Raw genomic sequence first — 17504 nt, 5'->3', positions numbered from 1 at the left:
GAAGAGAAGGTCATGAAAAGGATGAGAAGAAGAGGAGGGAGATGATGAAAAAGAGGATGAAGAAAGGATGAAGATGTTCCAAATGACCACCAGGGGACCCGCAACCCATTAGGCCACACATGTGTAGTAAGAGTGTTGATACAGTTCATGGAACAGTAATGAATATGCTAATAGTTTCTCAGAAAGGTCATGAATATGTATAGACCAGCAATATAAAGATAAGCAGTGAACCAACATCAGCATGCATGTTGGGCGGAACTTAAACCCCATGCATCCAGTGCCGAAAATAAAGAATGCCTGCTTTCTAACACTCCAACCCAGGTATTAGAGAGTTTTGTCTCTGACTTTTTGATATCACCTGGAGTGCTGGGTCCAGTTCTAGACTCCCCAGTACAAGAGTGACACACTGGAAAGTTGAACAAAGACACATGAAGATGATGAAGGGATTGGAGCATCTCTCATATGAGGAAAGACTGAGTGAGCTGGGACTGTTTAGTCTGGAGAAGAGAAAGCTCATGGGAATCTTATTAATGTATGTAAATACCTAGAGAGGGTGAAAAAAGGGCAGTGCCAGGACAAGAGGCAACAGGCACAAACTGAAACACAGGAGGTTCGTTCTGAACATCAGGAAACACTTTTTCACTGTGAGGTTGACGGAACACTGGCACAGGTTGCCCAGGGAGCTTGTGGAGTCTCCATCCTTAGAGGTATTACAGGAACCACCTGGACACAGTCCTGAGAAACTGGCTCTGGGTGGCCCTGCTTGGGCAGGGGTTGGACCAGCGACCTCCAGAGGTCCCTTCCCACCTCAGCCGTTCCCCGATTCTGTGATTGTGTGACTTGGCAGCAGACAACGGCAATGGTCTCACTCGCTGGTTTGGGTTAGAAGAGTCACACAGCAGGGCAGCAGCAATCTGGACAGCACATACACGCAGCACGGGGCTCCGAGGAAGGTGCCACAGGTTGAGGATGAGTCCTGTGAGGTGACGTCCAGTGCTGGCTGCCAGGGCTGAGAGGCGCCTTGGCCATGCGCATGAGGATGGCTGTATGGCTGTGGCGGCTGCGGACTCTGGGGACGTGGCCAGGGCCTTTGTGGGGGCCCCAGTGCTGGGGCTGCTCCTGGCCTGGCCGCCCCGCCGGGCGCCAGCGCCCGCAGGGTGACGGCGAGGGGGGGCCGGGCCGGGGGCCGGGCCTGGGGCCGCCCCCTCCCCTGATGGGGGCCATCGCTGGCGCCCAAACCGGCCATTTCCAGCCTCAAAACCGGCCAGGCAGGAAGCAGTCCCTCACCGCCTCCAACTACTTCCGTTATCAGCCGGAAGCGCCGCCGAAAGCCGCCACGCCATTTGCAGCCGCCCGGCGGCGCCGCGCTCCACTTCCGCTCTCTCCCGGAAGTGGCCTGGAGGAAGCGGCCGCCGATTGGCGCGGGCGGCAGGGCGGCGCGCGGGAGCGGCGGGAGCGGCGGGGGCGGGGGGGCGGGGCGGGCGGAAGTGACGTGCTGCCCGCGCCCCAGCCCGCCCCCTTCCGCCACGGCCGTTGTCCGCAGCCGGTGCCGCACTCGTGCCCCCCGCGGCGGGGGCAGCCAGGCCCGGCCCGCTGCCGCGGCGCCATGTACCGCCGCCCGCCGGGGGCCCCGCGGAGCCGAGAGGAGCGGCCGGGCAGCGCCACGCAGTTGTGAGTACCGGGCCCTGGGCGGCGCGGGGCGGCCCCGCCGCTCGCCCCCTCCCGGCGGCGGGCAGAGGTAGGCGGGCAGCGCCGCGCGGACGGGCCGCCGCGGTACCGCCTTTCCCTCGGGCGGCGCCCGACACGGCCGAGACCCGCCAGGTACGGCCCCACCGCCTCCTCCCGCCCCGGCGGGGCCCGGTGGGCTGCGGGGTGGCAGCGGGGAGGGGCCCGGCGGGGCGGGGCGGCGGCGGGGGGCGGGGCGGCCTCCCCGTTCGCGGGTGGAGCCCCCAGCCTCCTCCCGGCCTCGTGCCCGGCACGTGGCGCTGGCCTGGCTCGATGCTGCCGGGCCCCACGGGGCCCGTGGCTCATGCGGAGGGTGAGTGCGGGGGTTTCACCGCCTCCGGCAGCGCATTGGTTTGACGCCAACGTGCGAGTTCAACCGTGGCGTAAACCACGGCCGAAGCCTGGCACCGGCCCGAGGACACCAGCTCCAGCCGTGCCAAGGGAGGCGCCACGGCTACCTGCTGCTCCGTGTGCGCGTTCCCGCTGGCGGCAGAAGGGCTTGGCCGGGCCGGCCGCCGGAGCTGTGGTTCGGTCTGCAGAGCTCTGGGGTTGCCGCGGCTGCAGGTGCAGAGCTGGGGGTTGGCTGCGCGGGCTGGCTGTGGCCGCGGGCTGGAGTTTTTGCGCTGCTGACGTTCTCCGCGATTCTGCCGAAGGTTTTACAGCTGGAGGAGGCCCTGGTCGCTGGTTGGTAGAGCTGTGGTTTGTGACAAAGAACAGGGACCGTTTCCTGGCAGTTAGCGCGTCCTAGAATAACTGTCCATACTCCGAGGAATGTTCCACAACGGGTGAAGCTGTTCCCATACAAAATTATTGTCGGGCAGAAAATGTTTCTTCTGCCGTTGTTGAAAGCTTCTGGATTACAGTAAAACCTGAAGCCATTACGAATGGCTTGGACCTGAATTCTGGACATAATTCTGCAGCTTCATTTGCAAACTCAACGTAGATTTCCAGATTTCCTTCAGGTAATAATAACAAAAAATACCTTGTTACCATACTCGGCTAATACGTGGATGGGATACGGCTATATAAAGAAATATGGATTACAGTCAACTAATTTTTGCTCTATTCCTAGTTGTGTGCTTCCAGTTTATAGTAAAAGTTAACTTATTAAAGTTAACTTATTAACTCATTAAAATAAATTAAGTTGGTTCTCTGAACTTTGTAGTTCCTTGTAGTCCCCGTTTGATTTATTCTTATTTATAGAAGATGAAAGTTGTCTCTAAAGTAGTAGCTGGGAGTAAAAGCAGACTAAAAAGTAGCGTGCTTGCGCTGAAAGGGAAATGTTTCTTCTGACAATTTTGAAGTATAATTGCAGGTTGAGCAAGTCTTTCTGCCTTTTTTCTTCTCCACCAATTTACTTTTTAGATGGTGCAATCGTGATTTCTGTTGCAGTGATGGGTTGGGATGCCCTTGTGGTTGCAATGGATTTGGCAAATGGTTTTATTTACTGAAAATATTCCGAAGATATTTCTGTTAATGCAAAAATTATGGACAGAAGATTAATTTTTAAATACTCAATATTTCATTATTTGAGCCTGCTGCTTAGTAAAAGTAATGAACGGTATGGAATGAGAATTTTAAATGATGAAGTCATGTAAGTGAAGAAGACAGGAATTCTGTTTCAACTGAGTGAAATGTAGGCTGTTCTTGTACTTTTCTCACTTAGTATAAATAAGTCTTCCTGTTTCTTCCTGTTATTTCTGCTTGCACAGCTTTCTTAACGCTGTTTCCGTTGTTGACTAGGAAGCTTTCAGTATGGCCATACAGACTATTTACCTAAAGAAATAATGACCCTTTTTGGTCAAGAAAAGTGTTATCTAGTTGATAGTTCCCTCTGTGAATGTGACAGAACTATGTATTTTTTTTTTTTTTTAAAGAAAGCCGACTACCTGAATTTGATTGTTTCTATGGTGATGTTAGATAAGGTTTCTACCAGCCCACCACTTCTTTTTTCCTTTATTTTTTTTCTTCTATGAACTTAATTCCCTCAAGTTCTGTTTATGGATTTGCCTTGCTAAAGTGTCCTAATGCTTGGAGATACTTCTGTTGTTCATATATGAGATTTAAGGAGGTTTGTATTTGTGGAGTAGGGAAGTGAAGGAGTATGAAGAGAAGAAAGAAAACTACTTCGATAATTGTGGGAAAAGTCCCCATGTACAACTTGGCATGAGTTATGGAATTCCTGTTATTACTTTTTTTAGGAAAAGAAATTAACCTGTTCTTAAATTAAATTAATCTGACACTCTTAAAGAGCGATGCTGATGGAAAGATATTTTCACTCTGCTTAAGGAATCCTTAAAACATATGCTTCAAAGAAACAGTGGCCTGCAGAGTGAATTAATTACTTTCTAGACCCCCTCTTCATCACTCGGGAGCCTATGTGAAAACCAAAAATGCTTTATTTTATTTTGGTAATATGAAACGTCAGCCCTGGTTATTTCTTTGTGTCACCTGGAAGAGTTTTTAGTGATGTGAGTTATGTAGGGTGAAGCTTTTTCAACTTAACTGAAATAGCAAAAGTGTCTAAAAACTTTGGCAATGACATCTTCCCTTCCTCCTCCTTAGATGTTTGAGTAAATACGTGTGAATACAACTTCTCAGTATCTCATCTGAACGTTTCCTTTCCTTCTTTTGTGTCTATCATTTAGATTTTTGTAATTCCACAATCTTGTGAGTACCAGCTATTAGTTTCAAGTAAAAGAATGCTATTTTCCAGAAGAATGTTATTTTGGGGGTTCTTGCTGTTCTTGCATAGAGTGTGACAAGCTACGGTTGTCTTCTGTGATCATGAAAAGCAGAATCATCGGGAGTTCAGGCAAACTGGATTTTTTAAAGAAGGTTTATTCCCCAGACTACTTAAAAGATCCTATTTGTAGCACAAGGTCAAAACCAGCATTTTTTTGAGTCCATTGAAAGGGAGGTGAACAGTGACTCAAGGTAGAAATGAGAAGAGCGAGGTGAGGACAGGAAACTGGCATTGCAGCTGAAGAAGATATTAGTGGAAATGCATCCTCTGTCTCACCTCTCTTTCTCTGCTTTTCTTGCTTCCTCTCTCTCTGATCTGCTCCCCCTCCTCTTGCCCAACAGTTAGAGGTTTGCCCTTGCTTTGGCAGGTGGAGGAGCGTGCCTCTTTGGAGGTTTCTTCTGCCCTTTGATGCTTATTTGCAGTGCCAATTAGTTTGAGTGGATGTAAGTGCCTGTTGGCTCTGAAGAAGCTGTAGTGTGGAGCTTGCTGAAAATTTCCTTCTGAATTTGCCTTCAGAATATTAATCTGTAAATACAGAAGAAAAACCGAGTTTGTAGATCATGGTGTTATTAAAGAAGCATTGAGAGATTCAGAGCATATGATAGATACAGACGTGAAAAGCTGTCCAGGAGTTCAGTGTTGGTCCTCCTAATTCTGCATTGTCGGTAGTGCTAGGCGGTTCAAAGTGGCTCCAAAAGTGAGTCTTTTTCTTCTTTAATTAAGTCTAAACATATCAATATTTCTAGTTGCTCTTCGTTTAAGCAAAAGTATTTATTTAAGGTCTTTACCCTTCAGTGTTAGTCCTTCTCAGCTATCATTTCTGATTCCAAAATATCCAACTTCATTTTACTACTAACACCTCTGATGGCAGCTTCCACTAGGAACCATGTGGTATGTTGCCTGTGTTTTCATTTTTGGTACGTTATTTTAAAAACAAAAGTATTGTGGAATTTCCTGCCTACTGCTGCCACAACTGATAAATCACGTAAACACCTGCATTTTCACGCAGCTTGCATAGAAATGAGGCATTGTGCGAAAATATTGGATGCGGGAGTTAATTCTAAGATTACAGTGAGGAAAGCTCTGCATGTCTAAAGCATTTATGTTTTAGACAGACAATAGCATGGTTATTTTTGTTGACCATCAAGATGGTAGCAGGAACTGTGCAACTCTGGGAGTGAAGAGCATCCTTGTGACTTCTCACTTGATGGGAAAAGGCAATGTCTTGACTGACTGCTTGAGCAGATACAACGGTGGGATGCATATCTCCTAATCTCTTTATTCTGAGCTGAGCTGGAAGCCCAAACTGTAACGCTTCACTGCCAGAAAAAATGCCAGTGTTTCAAAACTACTTGAAAGTGAACAGAACACAGTACTGATGTCATCTGGACTGGGAAATAATCTCATGTCTGTGTTCTCGATGCATTTAATTGATGTAGGAAATGAATGGGACAGAGCTAGAATGCTCTTGGTGACTGAAAGTGGAGTTGGTAGCTTCTTTAATCATTGCGGATCTGATGTCAAGACTGTGAAACCTGCTTCCAGTTCATTTGGTCTCTTCTTTACTAGTGAGGGAAACTCTTTTGATCATGTCTGTCTCAATGTGCCCTGTTGCTTCTGCAGTGCTTTGGGCATTAGGTTGTTCTGAGAGTCCAGGAGTTCTTTGGGCAAGGTGCCTACATTTGGGCAAACTCACCTGAAGAGGGAAAGATTCTCTGTCTTGCAAGGGACTTGAAAAATCTTGGCATTTGAAGCAGTCACAGCTTTTGGGTTGACAAGGTCCTAGTTCTCTGCTGTTTTGAGGTCCTACCTTCGCCTGCAAAAATCTGTATTTACTCTTCACATTTCACTGGTGCTGTTTCCATGTGTTCCTCCTCATTTTTGAAGGCTTTTCCTTCCTGGACTGAGACTTCTGTTCTCATAAATGTATATACCTTGATAGCATTTTTTTTTTTAATCTCTTTGAAGATTAAGACTATACATCTTTGTAGTCTATATCTGCCTAAAGAATGAGTGAGCAGGTGAGATGTAGGTATATGAGCTGGTCACCCTACATCCTATTCCACAAAGTAAATGTATTCTGCGTCTTAATTTCTTTTTTGTATATATGTGTCTGAGTAATTTCTGCTTCCATCTTGCCGTGCAACTACTCTGCCTGTATTTTCTTGAAGCCTTCCTGGAATTCGCATTTCATAGCACTAAGTAGGGACATTAATAGTAACAGGGAGATGGGAAAGCAAAAAATATGGCTTCTCTATGAAATCTGGAGATAATGTTTTCCTTTTTCAAAAAGACTCTGTAAGCAGAAGAGGAGAATAATGTAAAGGTGTTCTCTTGGGTCTTTTAGCTTATTTTTATCTGAAAAGGATGCCATTTCTTGCTACCCTGTGATGTAAAAGTTGGATGTTATTTTCAGCTAGTCTGTGGTATTCTGAAATGCTAACCCAAAATGTGTACTTAGTAGATGCCAGCGAGGTTCCCTGAAGGTCAGATTGGCATTTTTCAGTAGGTAACCTGCCTCTAAGGTATAGCAGTGCTGGGTATACGATTCACTGATGCACATTAATTAAAATATCTATGGTGTGTTCACTTATGCTATCTTTCGTTTTTCTTTTTCATTTCTCTTTTCTTTGTTTTGTTAAGCATTGCAGGCTGTATGTACCGAGTAGTTCAGACGACGGGACCCGATGGAAAAAACCTTCTGAAATTACTTCCAATTTCTAAATCTTCTGGGAGCTTTGTGCCAGTAGTTCAGTCTTCAGCCATGCCAAATAATTCTAAAGCGAGTATTTGTAGTCCGGTCCATCTTACTTTTAAGACACAGCTTGCCAATACTACTGCACCTTCATCTGTTAAGATACCTGTTTTTCAGTCTCCTAATTCTGGAAACATTTTTCTTACAAGAAAATCAGACAAAACCAAAAGCGTTAGGGCAGGTTCTGAAAAAGAAAGCTCAGTTCCAAAATCAGCTGCTAACATCCAGAGCAGCTGTGTTTCAGCTGATAGACTGTCTTTGCAGAACATTGCTGTAACAAGTTCATCTAACCAGAGTAACACTGCATACATGTTGGTAAACACAAAAACTCTTCCAGTTTCTATGAAATCTCCAATACTGCCCTCTGGCCACCACCTCCAGATACCAGCTGATGCAGAAGTGAAATATGTCCCAGCTTCTTTTTTGCCACCTGCAATACAGCAAAAAATACTTGCAGCTGCAGCAACGAATGTGTCTGGAGGAGCTGACAGTAAAAAAATGCCGACTGTTATTTACGTGTCACCAGTGAACACAGTGAAAACAGTGTTTCCCAAGTGTTTGCAAGCCATTTGCTCAAAACCTGCCACAGAAGTTTCAAAAACATTAATAATGACTGCTACACAAACGGGAAATAGCTGTTCTCCTGAGACAGTAACATCTGATGGTCAGCAGTGCCAGCAAACTCCAATGAAATGGATTGTGCAAGAAACTCCACAGTCATCAACGCCTTGCCTTATTCCTGTAAAGTCATCGAATAATATGGCTTCTAAGATCTTGAAAACTTTGTCAGACATGAAGAATGTAGAAGTTAACTCTGCAAATATTTTACCACTCTCTTCTAGTGGTCCTGGTGGAAGCCAAACCAAAATCACACCTTTTAAAGATAATGCTCTGGTCATGTACAATGGGAAGGTGTATTTGTTGACCAAAAGAGGCTCTGATGATCTGTCAGCCCAAGCTGACAAACAAGCATGTTCCTCTTCTGATGATTCACTTAAGGAGACATCCAAGCTAATTGATTCTACTGCAGTTAATAAAATAACCAATAAAGTAGTGAAGCTGGTTTTGTCAAAAAGCAAAGGAATGGTGCTGCCTCAGAAAGATCCAAAAACATGTGCAAACTCAAAAAATTCTTCACCATCTGGCTTAAGAAATGATTTAAATTCTGCACCTGCAGCTCTGGTGGCACCAAGTACTAATGAGCAGAATTCCACTGTTAACCAGAGAAAGAGTTTGCCCTTCACCAAGAGCATTTCAAGTGGAGTGACCCCTATTACAGCAGTAGGGACACAAGAAAATGTATGCCAAAATGGCAAAGAAAAGAGTCACTCCCCCAAAGCAGCAAGTGCTGTTTTACCTCAGTCTAAGCAAGAGTGTGCTTTCAGTGAAGACTGGCAAAAGGTAACTGTCTCCAAACGTGCCCATCTTAGTCTTTGCTAAGTTGTTACGTGGTCCTGGTTCTATTTGAATAAAATGGCTATTAATAAATTCACAGATTTTTGTAACCAGGTATCCTGTCATTAGAATTGCTCATCTAAAGTGTGGTTCTAGTCAGTAAATGATCTTTTACGGTAAGATTGCATCATGCAAGTGAGAAAATGCATAAAGAAAAGAAAGGGGCAGGGAAAATATGACTTTTTATCTCCTCACAAGGTAAATTGTTGGTAATAACTGAAACTGTAGGAAGGTTATTCATTGTTTGAGCTCTGGGAGCTGCTTGCTTTCTGAGGTTGATGCCAGATTCTCACAGCACAGCCGCTGACTGTGTTGTAGGTGTGATGTAAGTAGAGAAGTTGGCAAGAGGAAAACCAGGTGGAAGAGCAGTGTTTGTCATCCAGAGGTGAACTCTGGTCTTACACTGAGTGAGCTCTAGGCTCCGTTAGCTCAGACAGCCAAAGGCAGGAGCTGCGCTTCCTTCCTTTCATGCCATGAAGGGGAGGGATCCACCTCCTTTGACTCATGGTTTCATGTCAGGCAGGCAGAAGAAACTCTTGAGATCTTTCATGGCTCTCCCCCTTCAAGCTGGACCTATGTATTCTTGAGATCATAACATCAAAAATATGTAGAAAGTCCTTGGCCTTAAATCCCACAAACTGTACCCATGAAGGATTGTAGATCAAGTTTTCAGTTGCTCAACAGGCCAGAATGAATTTGCTTCCAGATAGAAAAGTATGCTTGCTTGTGTTGACCAGGCAGAAGATGGATGTCAGCTAAACATATTTGTGCAAATTTTAGATATTTAATCATTGCAGTAGACTGTAGGTTCTCTTTTTTTGATAGCTTCTCACATGTAAAATGGTTAAAATGGGCTTTTTTTTTCCTTAGTGCTGTGTGATGCCGAGTGTTAGCATTCTCATTTGCTTTAAACTCTGTGAAAAATAGCATATCAAAAGGTTGCTGCTTTCACTTTGTAAATTTGCAAGCCCATGGATTGCCCGACAGGCTGGTGTGAGATGGAACTTGAAAGGCAGGAACAGCTCAAGTCAATGGTGAGGTTAGGTACAAGAGGTGCTTGGTAGCGCTGGGTTGGTATTGTCAGTGACAGTGCATATATGAAATGCATTCAGCAGCCTGAAAGTGGCACTGCAAAGATGCCGTCTGATCTTCCATCACCTTCCTTTTGTTTTTTGAAGTTTTAGAATAGGTGATTCCTTTCTTGCTTCGTTTACTTCTGTGGTTTACTAGTTGGACTGTGCATTTTCTGGATGTTCCACAAGGTACTCAGGGTTTTAACTAACTAACGAGAGTGTTAGACCTATGATACTATGTATATAATTTCTCAAAATTGGCTTACCTGTGTTAAATGTAACTCTTGGAGAATGGCAGACAAAAACGAAGTTTCACCAGCCTTTCTAGTAACTAGTTTTTAGTTTATAGACATGGGGAGAGAGAGTGTTTGATTGATGGTGCTTTCACTGTTTCTGTATTTCAGGTCCAGTGTGAAAAGATGGATTCACTGAGAAAGGTTATTCAAATCAAATACCAAGAGAAGCCACATTGGAAACAGTACTTGGAATTAAGGAAAAAATTTGGTCTGTCTAAGGAGGAGAGAGTATACCTTAGGAGAATACCATTAAGGACCTCCTGTGAGACACCAGAAGAAAGAGTTTGTTCCAGTAACAGCTTGAAAAGGGAAAATGATTCTTGCAGTTCATCATCATTAGATGTGGAAGTAATAAGTCAACATCGGGAATGTGTTAAAGAGGAAAAGGTATCTTGGAAATTTTTCGGTGCTAACATGTATAATGCAACGTATTCAGAAAGCAGCATATATATGGTTAGTACAGAGCTGCGTGTTTATTTGGACCCTCCTACCTCAGGATTCATCAGGGCAATTCAGTAATTGTAGTGGTTCCTGTGAGAATTGCTCCTAGCACTTCTTCGTGTGCTGCAACAGACTTGTGTGATTTCAGTACAGCTTGAGTACCACGTAGGAATTTTTATTCTTTTTTTCTGGGTTCCACTGAGGGAAATTGGAGGAACAAATGCTTTGAAGAAGACCCTCTGTAGTGGTGGTTTGAATAGTCAAAGAGGAAGTCTTTATTGGAACAGAAACCATACCTCTGCATCCTGATTTATATTTAGCCTTCTGCAAACAGTTAGGTTTATCCAGTAGTGCAGTGGATATAAGCAGAATAATAGAAGAATAATCTCTTGTGTGGCTTTAGCCTTGAGTTTGAAAAATCAGTCAAGTGCCATTATGTCAAGGCACTTCAGTCACTCACATGACTGAGTGTGGCTGACTTCCGAAGAACGGTATCCACTTAGTCATGTGTGATTTTATTAAAAGAAATTTAGCTGTGTACCTGTCTAATTTTTAGGGTTACAAAAGTCTTTATATTAAAATGATTGTATCCATCCAGAGTAGTTCTGTTCAGCCATAGTGTTCTAAATTTCCATTTGTATGAATCTACCCAGTCAAAGGTTTTCTCAGGTTTTAATAGTTCTGTGTTAAGAGCCCTGGTTTGAGCAGATCTACGGGCTGCTCTTAATGAGCTACATTAACATTTAGATAACAAAACAGCTGTGAGGGTTGCAGTCTCGTTTACTGCTAATGTTTAAGCTTTTTGGAAATGTAAGCATGAAAAATTCTTCTACATTTTTAATTTTCCCGTCAAGTTAGATAGAATTTTTTGTCTTACGCTACAGTTAAAGAACTGAAGCAGCAGCGGGAGATGATAGGTATGCACAGGAAAGGCAGAAGTGTGCTGTTGACTAAGGAAGGAATTCAGTGTTCTGGAATTTTTAACTGGGAATCTTTGCTAGAAAAATACAGAACACAGAAGTATGTTTGCTCAATTTGCTAAAAGAAGCGTCTTCCATACAGTAATTCTAAGAGGCTTGCAACAAATAACTTGTAATTGGTGCTTAGTGAACTGTGATGTTATAATGTAGAATGATGATCGGTTTAACAGAAGTGTATTTTGTATGTTTCTTGACTGTACAGGTGATTGTGGATCTGGAAGAGGAGTTGACTAAGAAACGAAAAATAAAACCTTCACCACTGTCAGACAGCAGAAAGAGAAGGAAGACTTCAGTCAAATCAACCGCAAGTCCAAGTTCAGAAAATATCAGCTCAGGTGCTGGTGTACTCAACAAAAGTGTTTCACCTCCACCAGTCTCATCACAGCACAGTGTTTCCACAGACTTTGTCACATCATCCCCAGGGAAGGACTCTGAGCCAGACCCATACGGTCAATATAGTGATCTTGCAGACTTAAATATTCCAGTTTTAGTGTCTGGTGAGGATTATGCTTCAGTTCCTGAAGGTTCTTTTAGAAATGATGCTTTCCCTTTGACTCCACCAGATTTGGATGAAACAATACGGGATGAAAAAATAAAACGACTTAAACAGCTTCTAAGAGAACGAGAAGCAGCACTTGAAGAAGTACGTAAAAAAAATGCAGCAGAGTTGAAATACTGAAGCTGGTGATCTGGACCATACTCATCTTCATTTCAGTGACTTCAGGAAGAAATTCCTTGTTTAAACGAACCTGATTTTTTCTGGTGGATGGAAGATCTTAATGAAATTTATAGTGTGTATGTATTTAGAAACGTACAAGTATCTTGTTACGTACTAGAAATGAAAGACTTGGACCATCACATTCTGCTTCTGGGACATTACATGTATGAAAGAATGCAGAAGATAGGAATTTTTGTTAATGTATTCTCTATATTTTGAATTGAGGAGTTTCTGTATTAGCCCTAGCAAATAAACTTTCCCACTTTGGAATTCCATGGCCTGTCTCTTAGAAACTGAATGTACAATGCAAACCTCAACTGTAGATTTTTTTTTTTGTTAGTTTTCCTAATGTGTGTGGCAACTTTTATGAGCTCCTGAGAACTATCAATTGTTATTAAAGGCCAATGATTAGTGTTTAATACATGCTGTTTAAGTGACCTGGGAATTAGACTTTAGGCAGTAAGATGCAGATATTTATACAAAACTTCTTACAGATGTGAAGATGGAAGCAGTAGAAACCCCTGCTGACAGTTATTTAGATACATGTTGTTTACTGTTACAAGCCTTTGTAAGGCCTTTGCCAGCTGTGCACTGCTGAAGTTTGGTTGTTGGGATTATTTGTGTGTGTGGGATGTGTGTATATTTTTTAAACAGAATTATGTTGAATAATAACTTATTGATGCAAAAAAGGCATCTTTCTTTATTCAGGAGAGGTATCTTTAATAACTCTTGATGAGCATCTTTTCCATTTATTTGTTCAGTTGCCATTTGAACATGTCTCTTGCTGCCTTCATTTGGTGCTACCTTAGTTTTGCATTGTGGGAGAGAATATTTGCTCAAAATGTCTTTGCCATTATGATTTCTATAGATCTTTGTACTGTATTTCCCCAGCATATTCTGTCCTGTGTTTGTACAATGTCTTTCACGATCCTCTGTTGTCCATGTCACTGAATCCTGGAAAGACCCTTCAGCAGCTCTTCAGTCTTTATTGTTACAGCCATCAATAACTTTTGCCAACAGAATTTGTCATTGTGTTTGTTCTTGTCTGTTTATGGTTACATTCAACATCACCCATCCCTGTAGAACTCCATGGGTGATTTCTGTTGACAGGAGACTGTTTGCTACTATTCTTATTTTCTGTATTTTAATGAAATTTACATCTGCAAGGTTTATCTCTATTATTACATGGATGCCTAGTGTATCTATGGGGTTTTGGGGAAGGATGTTTCTTTGGAGGTGTCTTCGGAGAGCCCCATAGACTGTATCAGCCCCGTATTCCTTGTTAATATGTGTCCTGACAGTGTGAAAAACTCAGGTGGATTAGAGAGCCTGGACAGCCTTTTACGAGAGAAGAAAAAGATGGTCTGTGCTATGAAGAGCTTGAGATAGACCAGGTGTGGGAGAAGATGATACACCAAACACGCAAAGGTGGGTGAAGAAGGAAGGTATATAATGGAACTAAACTCTTAAATGATTGAGATTACTGAAGAAGAGGCAAGTGCCTGTGGTCGAGCAAGCAAGTACAGGTGATATTACGGGCATCTGTGGGTTCACTGTGTGGAGTGAGTGTTTTGGACTGAAATCCCGTGGGTTAGCATAGGGTGACAGACACCTAATGAAGGGCTGATGCACAGCAGGGAGAGCGATGTGGCTGAATTGGGCCTGATGACCCACGTTACCATGCAGCCCAAGGATCATGGAGCAAGGGGCATGTGCGAGACGGCTGAGCACAAGGAGAGGGCTGTGGTGGTTGGACCAGTGACCTGCAGCCTGACAGGCTGAGCCGCTGACAGAGCGGGTGTGCACAGCTGTTGTGTGTTCTGTATTAGTAGATGTGCAAAGCAAAGAGGCTGATTTATGGGAGGTGATGATTTTTTTGAGCAGCCGTTAAAACCAGTGAGGAAGATGTCTGTTGGTAGTCTCGTCTGTGCTTGTCCCAGAAAGTGAAAAAGTCTAAGTTTGGCCATATTTGGTAATATTTGCCTTGCCCGTTGAGTAAGGTTGGTAGGGAGGAGGTAATAGTTTTGTGTGAAAAATTGGAATATTCCCCACTTTGGGTGTGATGGGTTGATCCTGGCCAACTCCCAAGCACCTACCCAGCTGCTCGCTCGCTCCCTTCTCCTGCAGGATGGGGAGAAGATAGAAGATGGGCAAGTCTTGTGGATTGAGATAAAGACAGTTTAACAGGTTAATTAAGAGGTGTATGAGGCAAAGCAAAATAAGGAATTTAATCACTGTGTGCTGTCAGCACCAGGTGTTCAGCCATCTCCTGGGTCTCAGCATCCATGTTTACCAGGAGAAGACAGATAATGGAACAATAAATGTCTCTGCATCCTCTTCCTTTCGTTAAGCTTTTATTTGCTGAGTGTGACATCATATGGCACGGAATATCCCTGCCCTGGCTGCATCCATTCGCAGCTTGTCCATCCCCAGCCTCCTTGCCGGGAGGGGTGCAGAGTGAGGAAAAAGAGAAATCCTTGGTGCCGTGCAAGCACCATTCCACAACAGCCGAGGCACTGGTGTGTCCACCAAGGCTGTCTGCCTGTCTTCCGTCAAATCTAAAACACAGCAGCACGTGGGCTGCTATGAAGAAAATTCACTCCACCCCAGCCAGACACGGTGATGGGGCAGCAGTAGAAAGGGGACAGTGGCAGCCTTGTGTCTTGTGTCTGGTGCTGCAGTCACCTGTTGCGATACTTCTCCAGCAGACATCACTCACCTACCGTGACTGTCTTCTGACAGAAGACTTTCATCTGTTTTCCAGAAGACTTCTATTTTCCAGTGATCTTCAAAGAAACTAATGAAGCTGAGTTCACTGATCCTCTCCTTTTGCTGGGAGGATCCCAGACTGGGCATTCTGTGACACACCATCTTCTTTCTTCCAGAACCTCTTTTACGCTAGTAAAGTAGTCCGTTAGCCTGTCTTCTCTAGAGACAGTGACAAGATACTGAAAATTTGGAGGAGAGTCCTCATGGCAAGGTTTTGCAGAAATATGATCAGTAGGATTTGGTGAAAAAAAGTGAATGGGCTATTTCCTTGAGGTCTAGTGGAAGACACTTGGCGCAACTCAGAAAGACAAAGTCGAGCTAAGAAGATAAAAGAGAAAGATGGAAGAGAAAGAGGAGTCATTCTTGGAACAACATCAGTGTGCAGTTGGGAGGATCATTGAGAGCCAAGGGAAGCCCCTTGGTGTGCTGGTGTGGGACCATTGTGCCAATGGCAGGAGCAAAGGGACTTCTAACAGCCAAGAACCTTGTGGGTTGTTGGAACAGCTCATCCAGACATGTCATCTGTAGCACGGATTCTGTTTTTCTGCATTATTTCTGCAAATGTTCATCCTTCAGCTGCTGTGATCCGTTATGAGTTTGTGACGAAGAAGCAGAGTCCTGGGAGCGCTGGCTGGATGCCGGGGTGCCGGCTGTTGGCAGCCGTACCTATGTGCAGCCGTGGCTGGCAGAAGGCACTGCAGTTACATGCTTTGCTTGTTGTGTGAAGCACGTAGTGATATGAAAACCAGAGATTTAGGCTACAAATTAAATTTTTCAAGCAAATACTGGGGAAGAATCAGTAGAAGACCTTTTAGGAATTTCTGGGTCCAAAGAGCAAAGGTGGTAGCAAATGCTGGACAAAATGGTTTGGCAAGCAAAGATGATCGTTGCCAACATCAGCCTCACCTTGTGACCTGGAGTATCTGGCCAGAACTATCCATGGGGAAGCTGTTACTGTTCAGCTAGAGGACAACCCAACACAGCACCAGCATTTCTGTATGAGGACTCAAATCTTCACAGAGGTCTGTCCCAGCCATTTACAGAATCAGAGAATCATGTAGGCTGGAAAAGACCCTTAAGATCATCGAGCCTAACCATAAACCTAACACTGCCAAGCCCACCACTAAACCATGTCCCTAACTGCCACATCTACATGTCTTTCAGATACCTCCAGGGATGGTGACTCAACCTTATTTAGTGTGAGAAGCCACCAGGAAGCTGGGCACCCTGGACTCCGCCAGGTCCAGTTTTTTCCTTGCAAGCCAGCACTTGGCTGCAGGGGGTGGGGTTGCAGGAGTCCTAGAGGACCAGTGACGCTGCGGGTGCGCCTCATCAGGGATGTGCAGGCTCAGCTTTCAAACTGTCTTGGACAGTGGAGCTGACTCCAGAGTTCCTGCAGTTGTGTGATTGGAGTGGACACGTTGTGACCAATGTCCGATGGCACGGTTGGCAGCGCGAGCACATACCAGGGCTGGATCTGGCAGAGCCTTGCCTGTCCTGTGGTGGATCGGGGAGGTGCGGAGCAGTTACAGTGCGGTCTGAAGACAGCTTCTGGCAGATGGGAAGAGAGATGAGGCTGCTTTCAAAAGCAAGACAGAAAATTTTAAGTCCACAGTGCTGAAGTGGTCTGAAGATCCATCCAACCCATCACTGCCTTTCCCTCAGAGACCAGCACGGGGAAGGAAATCGGAATGGAGGGCAGCAGGGGATACCTGAAAGAGTACAGAGACATAATGATCACAAAAATGACCACAAAAATGATCAGAGAGATGGAACACCTCTATGAAGACAGGCTGAGAGGGTTGGGGTTGTTCAGCCTGGAGAAGAGAAGGCTCCAGGGGGACCTTATAGTGGCCTCCCAGTACTTAAAGGGGGTTATATGAAAGACGGGCACAGACTTTTTAGTAGGACCTGTAGGGATAGGACAAGGGCTCATGGTTTTAAACTAAAAGAGTGTAGATTCAGGCTAGATTTAAGGAAGTTTTTTACGATGGAGGGTCATGAAACCCTTGGAACAGGTTTCCCAGAAAGGCTGTGGATGCCCCATCCCTGGAAACATTCCAGGTGACACACATGGCAAGTGTTAACGCAATCTGACAAACCTGAGGTCCAGGTGGTAGGGCAGGGTGAGGACTCACCAAGAATTTGAGTGGCTGCTGGCATTCCAACAGGCTTGTCTCATTTTTAGTAGCTGTCTTATGTTAGCTTTCCTGTCAGTCTTAGCAAGAAGGCTGAGCCTCCTTGGCATGCTTCACCTCCAGGGTTCAGCAGCTGCAGGTGCCGCCACCCCTGGTGCCCTTGCAGCAGGGTGTGGGGCTCCGTTCAGGAGTGGTACCATAGAGCCACCTTGCAGGTGACAAAGCCAGCCCTGTCTTCCATTACGGTCTCACAGGAAGACACTGGTGTCATTTAGGTGGCTGTTTCTTTAGCCCAAGCCTGTAAGTTTACTGCTCAAGCAGGGGCAGAGGAGGAGCAAGTTCACAGGACCTGGCATGGACAAGAGGTGTGAATGCAGCCACTCTTTGACATGGAGATGCTGATGAACT

The 17504-nt window shown here is 44.8% G+C and overlaps 1 protein-coding gene across 5 annotated transcripts; it reads left to right on the top strand.

Annotated features, from left to right (window-relative positions):
- The first annotated feature begins 1487 nt into the window (after nucleotides 1–1487).
- LRIF1 (ligand dependent nuclear receptor interacting factor 1) lies at nucleotides 1488–13211 on the top strand. Of its 5 annotated transcripts, none has more exons than XM_055819763.1 (5): nucleotides 1521–1671; nucleotides 2379–2687; nucleotides 7115–8627; nucleotides 10159–10437; nucleotides 11674–13211. In XM_055819763.1, the coding sequence occupies exons 3-5, from the start codon at nucleotides 7128–7130 to the stop codon at nucleotides 12148–12150; spliced, it is 2256 nt and encodes a 751-aa protein (XP_055675738.1). In that variant the 5' UTR covers nucleotides 1521–1671; nucleotides 2379–2687; nucleotides 7115–7127; the 3' UTR covers nucleotides 12151–13211. The 5 variants fall into 5 exon arrangements, with proteins under 5 accessions (XP_055675737.1, XP_055675738.1, XP_055675740.1 ...); XM_055819765.1 differs by having other exon boundaries at nucleotides 1613–1738; XM_055819764.1 differs by lacking the exon at nucleotides 1521–1671 and adding an exon at nucleotides 1678–1821.
- Nucleotides 13212–17504: the final 4293 nt, after the last annotated feature.

The sequence above is a fragment of the Falco peregrinus genome, chromosome 16, assembly GCF_023634155.1.
Source record: "Falco peregrinus isolate bFalPer1 chromosome 16, bFalPer1.pri, whole genome shotgun sequence".
Taxonomy (NCBI): Eukaryota; Metazoa; Chordata; class Aves; order Falconiformes; family Falconidae; genus Falco; species Falco peregrinus.
The sequence above is the reverse complement of the archived record's forward strand: the minus strand, read 5'-3'. Positions and strand labels throughout refer to the sequence as shown.

Excerpts from the sequence above, each read along its gene's own strand:
- LRIF1 (XM_055819762.1), top strand. The coding sequence starts at position 1,607 with ATGTACCGCCGCCCGCCGGGGGCCCCGCGGAGCCGAGAGGAGCGGCCG. Across the intron at positions 8,628-10,158 it reads TCAGTGAAGACTGGCAAAAG|GTCCAGTGTGAAAAGATGGA; the intron begins GTAACTGTCTCC and ends TCTGTATTTCAG. Across the intron at positions 10,438-11,673 it reads AATGTGTTAAAGAGGAAAAG|GTGATTGTGGATCTGGAAGA; the intron begins GTATCTTGGAAA and ends TTGACTGTACAG.